This window comes from Lytechinus variegatus, chromosome 7 (genome assembly GCF_018143015.1).
Source record: "Lytechinus variegatus isolate NC3 chromosome 7, Lvar_3.0, whole genome shotgun sequence".
NCBI classification, from domain to species: domain Eukaryota; kingdom Metazoa; phylum Echinodermata; class Echinoidea; order Temnopleuroida; family Toxopneustidae; genus Lytechinus; species Lytechinus variegatus.
In genome coordinates this window covers 10,184,032-10,202,196 of record NC_054746.1, presented here as the reverse complement: position 1 = coordinate 10,202,196, position 18,165 = coordinate 10,184,032, and the positions used below count along the sequence as shown (strand labels likewise).

Sequence of the window (18,165 nt, the reverse complement as noted above, 5' to 3'; positions counted from 1 at the left end):
ATCATATTGGAAGATTTGTGTTTCATCATTATTAATAGAGTGATTGCAGGAGGTGTGATTTCAAGTGACAAATATAGGCTTAAGATTTGAATCATAAAAACAATACAGTTTCAATCTAAATTGAAGAGCAAACTTGCACCTAAAACGGACATCCTGAATACAATCAAGCCGATTGTTTAAAGTATTTCATTGTATGATATTTATTCAATCACGGTAAAAGAACAAGTCCACCCAACAAAATGTCGATTTGAATAGAAAAAGAAAAATCCAACGAGCAAACACTGAAAATGTCATCAAAATCGGATGTGAAATAAGAAAGTTGTGATATTTTAAAGTTTCGCTTAATTTCACATAATATTTATAAGCACATCCTGGTAGGTATGCAAGTGAGGGAACTGATGACATCACTCACACACTTTTTCTTTTGTATTCTATTATATGAAATATGGAATATTCTAATTGTCTCCTTATTGTCCTGTGAAAATTATATATCATGTTGTACATTATATGGTTCAGTCAAGAGGGTCCTTATTGTCAAATCTGTAACAATTGAAATATTGTATAATTCAAACAAAGAACAAAAAAAAGAGTAACATCATCGATTCTCTCATTTGCATGTGACTAAATTGTCAATATAAATATTTAGAGAAAATTAAGCAAAACTTCAAAATGTCATAACTTTCTTATCTAACATCCGATTTTGAATGTAATATTCACCATTATGCTTGTCTAATTTTTCTTTGTTGATTCAAATAAACATTTTTAAAAGGTGGACTTGACCTTTAAACACCTGCTCTCGACTGAAAGCTGCTTTCCAGCAAGGCCACGAACAATGCAAAAATAAAACAAATTGGAAATGAGTTTACAAGAATAATAACAATGAAAACATAGTACAACAAAACAAGAAAGTATTGCAAAATTTAGCAAAGCAAAATATCATCATTTGATGAATGAATACTAGGAATGTAATCACTTGTTTGATGGTGGCATTGAACGCTCGGTTTATTTTTAGCCTTATCCTTAATGGAACAGCAAACGTTCCTTCTCAATTATTAACTGATGTGAAAAATGAAAATAAAATTTCGAAAGTGCTTAATGTTATAACTTTGTCTAAATGACTACATACTCACTTGAGTTTAGGCCTATATTCTTTATACTCTCTTCCTTATAATATTCTAGATCAATGTTTCTTCTGAAGAGACAATCGACAATAGCGCTATAGCTCTGCTGAGTGATGGGCCAGTTAAAGGGGTCCAATTCTTCCAGGTTAGTCACTCCATCAATGTACGTATCATTCATTACTCTTCACGGTAATTGAAGTTATTGATAAAGGTTCAAGTAATTTTAATGCGATGAGTCGAGAGTCTTTTGAAACACATTCAATTCTTAGAGGTTGTGTCAGTTAAATGTGTCTTATTCTTCCAGGTTAGTCACTCCATTAATACACGCACCATTCATTACTGTAATATTCTAATTGACATTGTTGACTATTGTCGGTGTAAGTAATTTGATGCAGTAGATTCCAGAGTCTCTAACAGCTGCTCTGCTAACACCAGAGTAATTATGCTGTTATTATAATCATTGTGGAGAATTCCGATAACATAAATGTTAAAAGCGCTTTATAAACAAGTTTGATTATTATTACTGTTTCATGGAATGAAGGATTGGTTATGTCTTTCATTTCAATCATTTACACAGGTCTTCTTTCTGGTAGGGGGAACTTTCCTTTAAACAATTATTATCAATACGCCTATAATGAGCACATATCTCAGGGAAATATGTTAGACGCTTTCTATTATTAAAAGTAGACTTTACTTGTTTACTGTCATAGGAAGTATCCTCTGGCCAGCCAGACCACGATCCCGTGGGTCGTCCTATCAGTCACAAGGCTGCCTACCAACACGCCACGGGGGAGGCAGTATACATCGATGACATGCCCAAACACTCGAGTAAGAACAAAACCTTCTTTCAAAAGCTAACGAGTAATCCCTGACATAACTCCTCCGAGACAATAAAAAAGAATGGAGATAAAGGGTGGAAATTCACTATTTCTTTCGAGGACAGTTTATGAGATATTTATAATTGTTATTAACATTGAATAGTCATTAACTTCTCTCCCTAGGAACTGAAAGGAGGAATTTCTAAAGTTTTCATCGTTTATGATAGAATTTAGAACTTAATGCAAATGTTAATAACAAATGTTAATAATATACAATGGTAAGGATATTGTTCTTGTACATTATATTTTTTTCATTCAAACTTACCATACAGAAATGATAAACAGAAATAATGATATATTAATGAGGTCATGATTTCCCTTTCGTCAATGTTTAGTCCGATATGTTATCCATATCATTAGAATTTTTTAAGAAAACAAACAATTTATTCAATAGGTGATTTGGATAGAATCTTGTATCTTTAAATTCACTAATATTTCTTATCGATATTTATCTTCAAAGATGAACTTCACATGGCATTTGTCTTCAGTGGGAGAGCACATGCAAAAATTGTGTAAGGCCATTTTAATTTCTATGTATAATACATATTCTGATAAGACTTATGTTGATATATACAAGGTATAGTGGTACCAACGAAAGAATCGATGTTTCAATCCAGGACGTACATGTTTATATATCATTACAGGAGTTTAATATATATGTATAACGTTTTGAAAATTTATTCAAGATAACGATATTTATGAGCAATATGTCTTGTAGCAAAAACAATATTTTCGAATAATTTCATTTCCATTGATGAAATGAAATATAATTAAAGGTAGTTGTATTCTGTTTTGTAGATGAATATTTATGGTAGTGAATGGAAGTGATTTTTTTTACCTGATGGCTTAAACAAGCATGAATGCTTGTAAGCAAGCAAGCAACCATAGGACCGACGGCTTAAGGTCCTATCCGAGGGACCTGGTAATGAAGATTACTGCCTTACTGAAGGGCACTAGCGCATCAAGTTGGAATCGAACCCAAGTCACCGAGATCCAAAACCCCGCTATACCGACTGAGCAATCGCACCAATACTCTCTCAAGTCAACTCTGATTCTTATGATGTTATAATTAACTTAAAACTTGTATATATCCTTCTCTCAGAAGAAAAATAATTTTATGTCATCCTTTTTTATCCTTGCCTCATTTTACTTGGCCCCTACCACAATACTCATTTCATCAAACATGTATTTTTTTTTCATTTTTAATCACTTTAAAGATCCATCGATACTTCTAATGCATTAGCGATGGAAGGTGTTCATGACTTCATATCTGCTGAAGATGTTCCTGGTAGTAACCTTGTCGGAGCCATTTTTCCTGATGAAGAATTGTTCGCTACCAAAGAGGTAATTCTACAGACTTGAATAAATAGAGATACATGAAATAAATGATAAGATAAGTAATGATAATAACTATGATATTCATGTTGATATATGTTTTTTTTTTCACAGGATTCAAAGTGCAACTCCAAACGGTCGTTTTGGAGTTGGTTTTGATGTTGTGACAGTGTTTTTATGCTTAATATTATACTTAATACCGTATTCATCATCTCGTTAAGCCCTGCCTAGAGAATTTTACTGAATTGGGCCTTGTGCTCTCTACTCATCTCTGTCAGAATAATTGTTTAAATAGAAAAGTGTTTGTAAATGCTTATATCCATGTGTAGATTAATTACAAGTTACTAGTCAATGACATATACCATAGTAAGGACCTTTTAGCTGACAATCATTAACTGAAAAACTTATTTAAAAAAAATTGATGTTACGTATCCCTCATTTATCCAGGTGATGCATATTGGCCAGATCATCGGGGCGATCGTCGCTGATACCAAGGAACAAGCACAACGAGCAGCCAAGGAAGTCAAAGTCAGCTTCGATGATCTCGAAGCGGTGATCACGATTGAGGTACGCTTGACGTCTAGGGATTTAGATAAGTGAGGAGAACGCTGATTTGGCGTATAACTTTTATACCTTTCAAAGGAATAAGATATGTATATAATGGAGAGTCTGTGGTGACATGGAATGTATTTTTTAATTACCCTTTCCCACTAAATACTAACTCGTTCCCTCGACTTACTGCGTCGTGACCTCGATTTACTTAGTCGTTATTTGACCCATTAAGTCGTGTGGTCCAGTGGTTAGAGCATTGGACTCATAATCGCAAGGTTGTGAGTTCGAATCCCAACTCGGGTGTCTGGAAAACGAAGACCGAAGACCGAAGACCGGGGACACGTATCACACTCGTGTGAAAGCGTTTGTAGTTCACGCACGAAGCGTGTACAAAGCAGTGCAAAGTGTGTACAAAACACGTGCGCGGGTTAGAATGGACTTTGGACCTTGCCCCCTACACATGTTCTCCCATTGACATAACGCATGTCCCCGGTCTTCGATCTTCGTTTTCCAGACCTGTTGTTGGGTGTCTGGAAAACGAAGACAGAAGACCGGGGCCATCGCATCCGTCTAGCTAAAATAAACCATTATTATATTCAGATCAAATTCAGGAATATTCTGATATTGGATATGTAATGAATTATGATTGGTTAATGATTAATTGTATGGATATCGTAATGTGAATGATAATTGATTGAGCAATATATCGCGCTCAGCTCAGCTGGCATTACAATTTTATACCATTGACATAACGCATGTCCCCGGTCTTCGATCTTCGTTTTCCAGACCTGTTGTTGGGTGTCTGGAAAACGAAGACAGAAGACCGGGGCCATCGCATCCGTCTAGCTAAAATAAACCATTATTATATTCAGATCAAATTCAGGAATATTCTGATATTGGATATGTAATGAATTATGATTGGTTAATGATTGATTGTATGGATATCGTAATGTGAATGATAATTGATTGAGCAATATATCGCGCTCAGCTCAGCTGGCATTAAAATTTTATACCATTGACATAACGCATGTCCCCGGTCTTCGATCTTCGTTTTCCAGACCTGTTGTTGGGTGTCTGGAAAACGAAGACAGAAGACCGGGGCCATCGCATCCGTCTAGCTAAAATAAACCATTATTATATTCAGATCAAATTCAGGAATATTCTGATATCGGATATGTAATGAATTATGATTGGTTAATGATTAATTGTATGGATATCGTAATGTGAATGATAATTGATTGAGCAATATATCGCGCTCAGCTCAGCTGGCATTAAAATTTTATACCATTGACATAACGCATGTCCCCGGTCTTCGATCTTCGTTTTCCAGACCTGTTGTTGGGTGTCTGGAAAACGAAGACAGAAGACCGGGGCCATCGCATCCGTCTAGCTAAAATAAACCATTATTATATTCAGATCAAATTCAGGAATATTCTGATATTGGATATGTAATGAATTATGATTGGTTAATGATTGATTGTATGGATATCGTAATGTGAATGATAATTGATTGAGCAATATATCGCGCTCAGCTCAGCTGGCATTAAAATTTTATACCATTGACATAACGCATGTCCCCGGTCTTCGATCTTCGTTTTCCAGACCTGTTGTTGGGTGTCTGGAAAACGAAGACAGAAGACCGGGGCCATCGCATCCGTCTAGCTAAAATAAACCATTATTATATTCAGATCAAATTCAGGAATATTCTGATATTGGATATGTAATGAATTATGATTGGTTAATGATTAATTGTATGGATATCGTAATGTGAATGATAATTGATTGAGCAATATATCGCGCTCAGCTCAGCTGGCATTAAAATTTTATACCATTGACATAACGCATGTCCCCGGTCTTCGATCTTCGTTTTCCAGACCTGTTGTTGGGTGTCTGGAAAACGAAGACAGAAGACCGGGGCCATCGCATCCGTCTAGCTAAAATAAACCATTATTATATTCAGATCAAATTCAGGAATATTCTGATATTGGATATGTAGTCAGTTATGATTGGTTGATAAGTTAATGATTAATTGTAAGGATATCGTTATCAGCTAGGGCATAATTAATACATAACAATTATAACGTACAATACACCTCATACTGCGCAATCACGTACAAGCAGTCTCAACTTAACTGCCGTTTGCAACTACCATTGACATTACGCGTGTCCCCGGTCTTCCGTCTTCGTTTTCTAGACCTGTTGTTGGGTGTCTGGAAAACGAAGACAGAAGACCGGGGATCGCATCCGTCTAGCTAATATAAACCATTATTATATTCAGATCAAATTCAGGAATATTCTGATATTGGATATGTGATCAGTTATGATTGGTTGATAAGTTAATGATTAATATTGTATGGATATCGTGATGTGAATGATAATTGATTGAGCAATATATCGCGCTCAGCTCAGCTGTCATGAAAATTTTACTACCATTGACATAACACATGTCCCCGGTCTTCGATCTTCGTTTTCCAAACCTGTTGTTGGGTGTCTGGAAAACGAAGACAGAAGACCGGGGATCGCATCCGTCTAGCTAAAATAAACCATTATTATATTCAGATCAAATTCAGGAATATTCTGATATTGGATATGTAGTCAGTTATGATTGGTTGATAAGTTAATGATTAATTGTAAGGATATCGTTATCAGCTAGGGCATAATTAATACATAACAATTATAACGTACAGTACACCTCATACTGCGCAATCACGTACAAGCTAGCAGTCTCAACTTAACTGCCGTTTGCAACTACCATTGACATTACGCGTGTCCCCGGTCTTCCGTCTTCGTTTTCCAGACCTGTTGTTGGGTGTCTGGAAAACGAAGACAGAAGACCGGGGATCGCATCCGTCTAGCTAAAATAAACCATTATTATATTCAGATCAAATTCAGGAATATTCTGATATTGGATATGTAGTCAGTTATGATTGGTTGATAAGTTAATGATTAATTGTAAGGATATCGTTATCAGCTAGGGCATAATTAATACATAACAATTATAACGTACAATACACCTCATACTGCGCAATCACGTACAAGCAGTCTCAACTTAACTGCCGTTTGCAACTACCATTGACATTACGCGTGTCCCCGGTCTTCCGTCTTCGTTTTCCAGACCTGTTGTTGGGTGTCTGGAAAACGAAGACAGAAGACCGGGGATCGCATCCGTCTAGCTAAAATAAACCATTATTATATTCAGATCAAATTCAGGAATATTCTGATATTGGATATGTAATCAGTTATAATTTGCTGATAAGTTAATGATTAATTGTATGGATATCGTGATGTGAATGATAATTGATTGAGCAATATATCGCGCTCAGCTGGCATTTGCAATTTTACTACCATTGACATAACACATGTCCCCGGTCTTCGGTCTTCGTTTTCCAAACCTGTTGTTGGGTGTCTGGAAAACGAAGACAGAAGACCGGGGATCGCGTATTAATTTGTCTAGCTAAGATAGGCCTATAATATTCAGATCAAATTCAGGAATATTTTGATCTTGGATACGTCATCTGCTATGATTGGCTGCGGATAAGTTATGGTATATATTAATATCGTTATCAGCTAGGACATAATTAATAAGGATACATAACAATTATAATTAATGTACATATTTTACCCATGGAATTCAGCCATTGCAGTTCTCAAAACTGTCATAAACTTGCATACAATACACCTCATACTGCGCAATCACGTACAAGCAGACTCAACTTAACTGGCGTTTGCAACTATTTTACTACCATTGACATTACGCATGTCCCCGGTCTTCGTTTTCCAAACCTGTTGTTGGGTGACTGGAAAACGAAGACAGAAGACCGGGGATCGCATTCGTCTAGCTAAAATAAACCATTATTATTTTCAGATCAAATTCTGATATTGGATATGTAATCATAATTGGCTGATAAGTTAATGATTAATGTTATGGATATCGTGATGTGAATGATAATTGATTGAGCAATATATCGCACTCAGCTCAGCTGGCATTAAAATTTTACTACCGGGGACATAACGCACGTCCCCGGTCTTCGATCTTCGTTTTCCAGACCTGTTGTTGGGTGTCTGGAAAACGAAGACTGAAGACCGGGGATTTTGTCTAGCTAATTACCACTTATAGCGTGCTATACGGACACGTTTTCGTGCAATTGTACTTCGTTTTCTTCAAGTCGACTTATAAAAACTGTTGCCATGACTAGATACGATATCTCGCCAAGTCGACTTATAAAAGGTCATAAAATTATTATAGCCTATGTGGACCCGGGGGGGGGGGGGCACTCGACCAAAACTGGGTGTGCCGCGGGCGAGGCAAAAAACTATGCCTTGGAGCGGCTTTCTTTGATCTTTTTTCTTAATAAGACGAAAATGCTATGCCTTGGAACGGAAATTCGAGTGTAAAAATGGGGGTCCCCTCCGCGGCACATACACACTATGCATTGTATACTTAGTGCCACCCCCCCCCCCCCGGATGTCGATGGCATGATTAAGTTTCTCGCCATGTTGATGGCACTTAAAACATGTAAAAGGGATGGTCCGGGCTGAAAATATTAATTTATATTTTAATACATAGAGTAGAATTCACTGAGCAATGTGCCGAAAATTTTATCAAAAATCGGATAACAAGTAATATTAAGTTATTGAAATTTAAAGTTTAGCAATATATTGTGAAAACAGTCGTCTTGAATATTCATTAGGTGGGCTGATATTGTCACATCTCCACTTTCCGTTTTCCTATGTTATTAAATATAATCATAATTTTTACATTATTTTATACTTGTGCGAATAATATGTCTCCCTTATAATGAAATAAGTTGCAGCAATAAATATTTGTTGCACTAAATCAGTTGCCAATCCAATTTTTCTAGTTCTTGGATGAAAAAATTTGAATAAACCTAATTTCACATACTAAAATACAAAAGAACAAGTGGAAATGTGACATCATCAGCCAACCTAATGAATATTCATGACGAATGTTTTCACAAAATATTGCTAAATTTTAAAATTCAATAACTTTGTTATCCGATTTTGATGAAATTTTCCGTATTTTACTCAGTGAATTATACTCTATTCAATAAGATATACATACTTTCACCCCGGACCATCCCTTTAAAAGCTCCGTATAAAATAAACCTAATTGTAATAGAAAGCAATGTCATGGACCTAAGACAGGTGGGAAGCGCGCCCTTGTAGAATGTTTTCCATACGGTCGGCGAACATGAAACACGAGTGCGTCGCACGCATACTACTTTGCGGTTAAACCCGAGACGTTCCCACGCGTACATTTCGAGACATCAACATTCAGTCTGTCAGTACGCGTTTTGAAGAAAATTACCCTGTTTACACGTGCATCGGCTTTTGGTTCAGAACCAAAAGCCGATGCAGAATTGGCATTTGGTCTAATTGCACCGCAGAATCGGCTAACCCTCTCTAGGAATCGACATTTGGATCTCTTAGTCTCGCATTTAAACAATGAGAGAGGGAAAGAGAATAAAGAAACAAGAGGAGAAAGGAAAAGGGACATAATAATTGGAGTGAACAAATAATCATCCTGAAATAGGGCCTACTAATAAACAAGTGAGGAAGGGGTTAGAAATAAAGAGATGGCAAAGTGAAACGGAAATTTTAGGCGGGAAAGGGAAGGAAAAGAGCCAAAAATAAACGGGATGCGAAAATGCTAACATAAAATCTGAATAGAAAACAGAAAAAACAAGAGGAAAAAGAAAGAAATTAAAGAACACAACAGTGGCTGTCTCAGGGGGGGGGGGCTGGGAGCCCCCCTCCCTGAGATTTGGTGTGCCCCCCCCCTGAAAAAAAAATTGGCAGAGCAAAAAAAGGGAGAAAGAAGTAAAGATAAAAGGAAAAGAAGAAGAAAAGATAAGTGGAAAATAAGAGGAGGAAGACGAGTGAATGAAGTAATGTGAGGGAAGACTTGCCAAAAAGAATCTTTCATGGTACTATAAAAAATCTTTGCTTGCGCTTCGCGCCAGGATTGCCTGTTCGATGAGATTCATATCTTGCTCAATACATGTAGGCTGATATTGAGCAAGTTTTGAATTTATTATACAAAACATAATTAGCTCGGACATCGAGCTTTCAATATTTTTTTCATTCACAAATTTAAGTGCTCTGTAAAATGTCCGTTTTATTGTCTACATATCAGCATTTTTTTAAAGCTCACGCTGCGTGGTCACATTGTTTGATTTGCCAAGTTCCTATTGTCCATAATGTTCCATTAAAGAATGTATTCAGAGTGCCCAGATTCTAGGTCTAAATCTAAAACATGCGCGATAGCCTGCATGTTCTTTATTTAAAATCTATTTAAATTATCCAGTTTCACATCATATCAAAAATTGTCTGCTCGCGCTTCACGATCGCATTAGTAATGATACCCAATCATGCCAATTAACTATATCTTATTTATGATTTACAAAATATGAATAGTGTCCCGCTTTTAGGTCTGAAATCTCTTCTTTTTTCCTCTCGCGCTTCGCGCTCGCATCCATTGTTTCGTTACATACCTATCCCTTTTATTGATACAAAAAGTAATTACCATTCTTTTAGGTCGGAATGTTAAAAAAATGCTTTATTGAAATATATACCGTCTTCGTGGGTACCTATAAACAGTCCTTAACAGGTCCCTTTTCGATAATGCTAGGACAGTTAATAACAATTTCTGCTCGCGCTTTGCGCTTGCAGTAATTATCTAGTTACATACGCATCTTGTTCAGGTTCACAAACATTGCCCAGAATAGTCAATTTTCAGGTTAAAATATATACATGCGATTCCAAAAATTTTCAGAATTTGTTTAGAAAAAACACTGTTTTTGATTATGTCATATTCTTTACAATTGTTTACAATTTAGTAATTTTGGTACTTAATTTCCTTCTTTAATGTTGCTTTCACCCAAGAGTAAAACACAAAAAACACCTTGTAATTTTACCATTTAGGGCCTAAATGGTAAAATTACAAGGTGTTCTTGTTTGTACTATCTTTGCATAAAGTTTTTGAGCTTGCTGGAATGTGCACCAATCGTTTCATAATTTTTAGCTTCTTATTAGTTGAATTGTTTTAAAATAACAGGATTATAAGTCCTACTTGACAGTGTTAGTGTTGATAGATGCGTTATCGACTTTCAATATATTTTTACCTATAAAGGTGTCTTTTTACGTTTTATCTATTTGCCTGATTTCTTTCCTGAAATTGAACCCGAAATAAATATTCAAAAAATGAGATCAATTGGAATCGGAGATATTCAGCATTTGTGATTATTATGACTAATCGTGTTCAATTGATCTATGAAAACTTAGTATGAGGGCCAGTTTACACATTTTCTGATGAATATATGCATAGCCAAACGGGAGATTTCGGGTGCAAGACCCCCCCCCCCATTTTTTATGATGCAGAAGGCGCCGCTAAAGAAAAAAAAAACGGAAAAAAGAAGAAAGTGAGAGAAAAGGAAAAAGAGCAATATCAAACAGCAAGAAAAAATTATCAAGGTAAGATAAAGTAGAAAATATTTCGAAAAACCTGTGCCACCGACCAAAACTTAAAAAGGGTCCCGCTTCTAACATTGATGCTGGAGAGAAGGGATGATTTTATGGGGGTAATTGTCCTCAGGCAGGGGAAATTGTCGGGGGATAATTGTCCTCGGGGGTTATTGTCCAGTGGGTAATTGTCCTCGAGGATAATTGTCCGGGGGGTAAGTGTCCTCGGGGGCTTATTGTCCGGGGGTAGTTGTTCGGGGGTAGTTGTCCGGGGGAATTGTCCGGGGGTGATTGTCCACGGGGTAGTAGTCCGGGGGTAGTTAAATTGTCCGGGGGGTAATTGTCCTCGGGGGGTAATTGTCCGGGGGGTAATTGTCCTAGAACCATTCACACAAATAACCAACTTATCTGCAGCCAATCATGGCAGATGACGTATCCAAGATCAAAATATTCTTGAATGGTGCTGAATGATAGGCCTATCTTAGCTAGACAAAATTATACGCGATCCCCGGTCTTCTGTCTTCGTTTTCCAGACACCCAACAACAGGTCTGGAAAACGAAGACGGAAGACCGGGGACACGCGTAATGTCAATGGTAGTTGCAAACGGCAGTTAAGTTGAGACTGCTTGTACGTGATTGCGCAGTATGAGGTGTATTGTACGTTATAATTGTTATGTATTAATTATGCCCTAGCTGATAACGATATCCTTGCAATTAATCATTAACTTATCAACCAATCATAACTGACTACATGATATCAGAATATTCCTGAATTTGATCTGAATATAATAATGGTTTATTTTAGCTAGACGGATGCGATCCCCGGTCTTCTGTCTTCGTTTTCCAGACACCCAACAACATGTCTGGAAAACGAAGACGGAAGACCGGGGACACGCGTGTTAAGGCCCTAAACCGCAAATTGCACCTAAACCGCAAATCGCCGCCTAAGCTTGTAGAAAAAAAGTATTTTTGAAACGAAGGACCTTGGATGAGTGGTTTCACTACTACTACCACTACCACTACCACTACTACTACTACTACTACTCCTACTCCTACTACTACTACTACTACTACTACTACTACTACTACTACTACTAAAACTACTACTACTACTACTCTTACTGCTACTACTACTTCTACTATACTGCTACTCCTACTACTACTACTACTACTACTACTACTACTACTACTACTACTCCTACTCCTACTACTACTCCTACTATACTACTACTAAAACTACTACTACTACTACTACTACTACTACTACTACTACTACTACTACTACTACTACTACTACTCCTACTCCTACTACTACTCCTACTACTACTACTACTACTACTAAAACTACTACTACTCTTACTACTACTACTACTACTACTACTACTACTACTACTACTACTCCTACTCCTACTACTACTCCTACTATACTACTACTAATACTACTACTACTACTACTACTACTACTACTACTCCTACTACTACTCCTACTACTACTACTACTACTAAAACTACTACTACTACTACTCTTACTGCTACTACTACTTCTATTACTGCTACTCCTACTACTACTACTACTACTACTACTACTACTACTACTACTATTTCGTACTGATTATGACTATAATAATATGAGTACATGGCTTCATACCCTCGTAACATTTTGTATTAAAGTTTTAAAAAGATTATAATAAATATTTAAAAAATTATTTATAGCGATTCTTTCTTTATTTTCCGCCTTTCATTTCTTCCCTTTTCCTTTTCCTTTGCTTAAACCTACAGGCGTTAGATTATACTAGGGGAGAATTAGGGATACACAAAAAAAACACCCAAAAAAACCCACAAAAAACGGCACTATGTACAGCCCAAGTTGCCCAACTCCCACCATAACCAAGAGTCCAAAACCAACAAACAAGAAGAACAATAATGATAGCCTTTTAGGGCCCCATGGGAGACCAACTTTATGTTGAATGAGCACCCTGGTAAAATATTTAAATAAATTAACTTCCTCTATCCTTCTGCGATTTATGTTTGCCGCCCTCTGTGTTCACGCCTCTTACGCGCACACGGTCCTTGTTAATATACCGTGTGCGCGTAAGAGGCGTGAACACAGAGGGCGGCAAACATAAATCGCAGAAGGATAGAGGTTGAAGAGTGAGGAATAAGAATTAGGGCGCTAATCTCATTTTTATGAGAAATGTTGTTGTTGATCCCTTTGTTGATACACGTATTTATTTATCTGTTTATTTATTTAAATATTTTACCAGGGTGCTCATTCAACATAAAGTTGGTCTCCCATGGGGCCCTAAAAGGCTATCATTATTGTTCTTCTTGTTTGTTGATTTTGGACTCTTGGTTATTATGGGAGTTGGGCAACTTGGGCTGTACATAGTGCCGTTTTTTTGTGTGTGTTTTTTTTGAGGTTTTTTTTTGTGTATCCCTAATTCTCCCCTAGTATAATCTAACGCCTGTAGGTTTAAGCAAAGGAAAAGGAAAAGGGAAGAAATGAAAGGCGGAAAATAAAGAATCGCTATAAATAATTTTTTAAATATTTATTATAATCTTTTTAAAACTTTAATACAAAATGTTACGAGGGTAATGAAGCCATGTACTCATATTATAGTCATAATCAGTACGAAATAGTAGTAGTAGTAGTAGTAGTAGTAGGAGTAGCAGTAGTAGAAGTAGGAGTAGTAGTAGTTTTAGTAGTAGTATAGTAGGAGTAGTAGTAGGAGTAGGAGTAGTAGTAGTAGTAGTAGTAGTAGTAGTAGTAGTAGTAGTAGTAGTAGTAGTAGTAGTAGTAGTAGTAGTAGTAGTAGTAGTAGGAGGAGTAGTAGTAGTTTTAGTAGTAGTATAGTAGGAGTAGTAGTAGGAGTAGTAGTAGTAGTAGTAGTAGGAGTAGTAGTAGTAGTTTTAGTAGTAGTAGTAGTAGGAGTAGTAGTAGGAGTAGGAGTAGTAGTAGTAGTAGTAGTAGTAGTTTTAGTAGTAGTATAGTAGGAGTAGTAGTAGGAGTAGTAGTAGTAGTAGTAGTAGTAGTAGGAGTAGCAGTATAGTAGAAGTAGTAGTAGCAGTAAGAGTAGTAGTAGTAGTAGTAGTAGTTTTAGTAGTAGTAGTAGTAGTAGTAGTAGTAGCAGTAAGAGTAGTAGTAGTAGTAGTAGTTTTAGTAGTAGTAGTAGTAGTAGTAGTAGTAGTAGTAGTAGTAGTAGTAGTAGGAGTAGTAGTAGGAGTAGGAGTAGTAGTAGTAGTAGTAGGAGTAGCAGTAGTAGAAGTAGTAGTAGCAGTAAGAGTAGTAGTAGTAGTTTTAGAAGTAGTAGTAGTAGTAGTAGTAGTAGTAGTAGGAGTAGTAGTAGGAGTAGGAAGAGTAGTAGTAGTAGTAGTAGTAGTAGTAGTAGTAGTAGTAGTAGTAGTAGTAGGAGTAGCAGTAGTAGAAGTAGTACTAGCAGTAAGAGTAGTAGTAGTAGCAGTAAGAGTAGTAGTAGTAGTAGTAAGAGTAGTAGTAGTAGTAGTTTTAGTAGTAGTAGTAGTAGTAGTAGGAGTAGTAGGAGGAGTAGGAGTAGTAGTAGTAGTAGTAGTAGTAGTAGTAGTAGTAGTAGTAGTATAGGAGTAAGAGTAGTAGTAGTAGTAGTGGTAGTAGTAGTAGTAGTAGTAATAGTAGCTTATTTTCAAAAATTTTCAAACTTTAATACTAAATGTTACCAGGGGAGTGAAACCACTCATCCAAGGTCCTTCGTTTCAAAAATACTTTTTTTCTACAAGCTTAGGCGGCGATTTGCGGTTTAGGTGCAATTTGCGGTTTAGGGCCTTAACACACGCGTAATGTCAATGGTAGTAAAATTTTAATGCCAGCTGAGCTGAGCGCGATATATTGCTCAATCAATTATCATTCACATCACGATATCCATACAATATTAATCATTAACTTATCAACCAATCATAACTGATCCAATATCAGAATATTCCTGAATTTGATCTGAATATAATAATGGTTTATTTTAGCTAGACGGATGCGGTCCCCGGTCTTCTGTCTTCGTTTTCCAGACACCCAACAACAGGTCTGGAAAACGAAGACGGAAGACCGGGGACACGCGTAATGTCAATGGTAGTTGCAAACGGCAGTTAAGTTGAGACTGCTTGTACGTGATTGCGCAGTATGAGGTGTATTGTACGTTATAATTGTTATGTATTAATTATGCCCTAGCTGATAACGATATCCTTACAATTAATCATTAACTTATCAACCAATCATAACTGACTACATATCCAATATCAGAATATTCCTGAATTTGATCTGAATATAATAATGGTTTATTTTAGCTAGACGGATGCGATCCCCGGTCTTCTGTCTTCGTTTTCCAGACACCCAACAACAGGTCTGGAAAACGAAGACGGAAGACCGGGGACACGCGTAATGTCAATGGTAGTAAAATTTTAATGCCAGCTGAGCTGAGCGCGATATATTGCTCAATCAATTATCATTCACATCACGATATCCATACAATATTAATCATTAACTTATCAACCAATCATAACTGATCACATATCCAATATCAGAATATTCCTGAATTTGATCTGAATATAATAATGGTTTATTTTAGCTAGACGGATGCGATCCCCGGTCTTCTGTCTTCGTTTTCCAGACACCCAACAACAGGTCTGGAAAACGAAGACGGAAGACCGGGGACACGCGTAATGTCAATGGTAGTTGCAAACGCCGGTGCAAACGGCAGTTAAGTTGAGACTGCTTGTACGTGATTGCGCAGTATGAGGTGTATTGTACGTTATAATTGTTATGTATTAATTATGCCCTAGCTGATAACGATATCCTTACAATTAATCACTAACTTATCAACCAATCATAACTGCTGACTACATATCCAATATCAGAATATTCCTGAATTTGATCTGAATATAATAATGGTTTATTTTAGCTAGACGGATGCGATCCCCGGTCTTCTGTCTTCGTTTTCCAGACACCCAACAACAGGTTTGGAAAACGAAGATCGAAGACCGGGGACATGTGTTATGTCAATGGTAGTAAAATTTTAATGCCAGCTGAGCTGAGCGCGATTATTGCTCAATCAATTATCATTCACATCACGATATCCATACAATATTAATCATTAACTTATCAACCAATCATAACTGATCACATATCCAATATCAGAATATTCCTGAATTTGATCTGAATATAATAATGGTTTATTTTAGCTAGACGGATGCGATGGCCCCGGTCTTCTGTCTTCGTTTTCCAGACACCCAACAACAGGTCTGGAAAACGAAGATCGAAGACCGGGGACATGCGTTATGTCAATGGGAGAACATTGTGTAGGGGGCAAGGTCCAATTTAAGTCCATTTTAACCCGCGCACGTGTTTTGTACACACTTTGCACTGCTTTGTACACACTTCGTGCGTGAACTACAAACGCTTTCACACGAGTGTGATACGTGTCCCCGGTCTTCGGTCTTCGGTCTTCGTTTTCCAGACACCCATCCCAACTCTGCCATTGTCTCCACTTTGATAAAAAGGCCCAAGAGTGATATCTGTCGTCTATTACGTCAGCCACTATAAAATGTTTACAAGGTAATTGGTTATATACCAGCTTGGCGTTTACCAGCAGAAAAATTACCACAAACAGAAACAAACAAACAACTAGTCGTTTTTTCGACTTACTAGTTACCTCAACTTAAAGTTGTTCCCATGACTTATAACTTGTTCCCTTGAATTACCAAATCTCTCGATTTACCAACTCGTTTCCTCGACCTAATATCGAGCTCTGTCTGTTTTTAATCCACCGTTAGTAAGCCAAGGTAACGAGTTAGTAACAACTTGGTAGGTCGAGGAAACAAGTAAGTCGTTGGATTGACATACCCCCCCAAAAAAAAATAAAAAAAAATTGGATCATGTATTCTTTGGGGCTCGGAGGTAATCAAGATTATATCCCAGGTGTAAGGATAATTAAGATATGCAAAGGTAACATTTCCCCAACCCCTTTATCTATTCTATTAAGGATGCGATTGAGAAGGAATCTTTCTTCGACTGCCCAGTAGTTCTCGAAAATGGTAATCTTTCGGAGGCTTTCGAAAAGTCTGACTACGTCATTGAAGGAGAATTGAAAGTTGGAGCTCAGGAACACTTCTACATGGAAACCCAGTGCGCATGCGTGGTACCTAAGGGGGAGGATGGAGAGTTTGAAGTGTTTTGTTGTACTCAACAGCCATCTGCAATACCGGTAAATTATCGAACATTGAAAGAAAACCATCGCTCTTTTAATAATTCATGTCTTTAAGCGTTGCAATTTTATAAGTTTAATTGTTTAACACTGTCGTACAAAATTGTCTTCAACGTCTATGGCATATCACAGTACATAGTTACATTTTGGTACTATGTATTTGACAGAACTATTTGTGCAAATTTTCTAATAAACGAAGTTATCGATACGTCAAGATAATTGGTATGGGTACTACCATACCGTTCAAAATTCTTTCGGCAGCTAGACGTGGCCTCAATTTGTCGTATGTCACTGCGTTAGCTGCTTGCTACCTACGCGGTCTACCCGCTGGGTACTCATTGATACGGTATGAGGCGAACCTCGAATATTTGTCGCTTTCTTAAACAGAGACTTACATTCCGTCAAAAATAGTTTAGGAATCTTTGATTATATTTTAGGAAATTATACGGTATACCTCTCACTTCGCCAGAATTCTTGTACTTTCAAAAATGTTTAATTCATATCTTTAAAATCTTCTGGATAGGATTTAATTTACCAACGACATTGCTTTGAACAAAAGAAGCATATGCA

General features: G+C 37.0%; 1 protein-coding gene across 1 annotated transcript in view; it reads left to right on the top strand.

Annotated features, from left to right (window-relative positions):
• LOC121418051 (xanthine dehydrogenase/oxidase-like) overlaps positions 1-18,165 on the top strand; it is a 55,038-nt gene that overhangs the window by 26,423 nt on the left and 10,450 nt on the right. The window contains exons 15-20 of the mRNA XM_041611755.1: positions 1,180-1,266; positions 1,832-1,949; positions 2,460-2,511; positions 3,217-3,343; positions 3,782-3,901; positions 17,374-17,595. Of these exons, the coding sequence (XP_041467689.1) occupies positions 1,180-1,266; positions 1,832-1,949; positions 2,460-2,511; positions 3,217-3,343; positions 3,782-3,901; positions 17,374-17,595 (726 nt within the window). The remainder of the gene's footprint in view (positions 1-1,179; positions 1,267-1,831; positions 1,950-2,459; positions 2,512-3,216; positions 3,344-3,781; positions 3,902-17,373; positions 17,596-18,165) is intronic.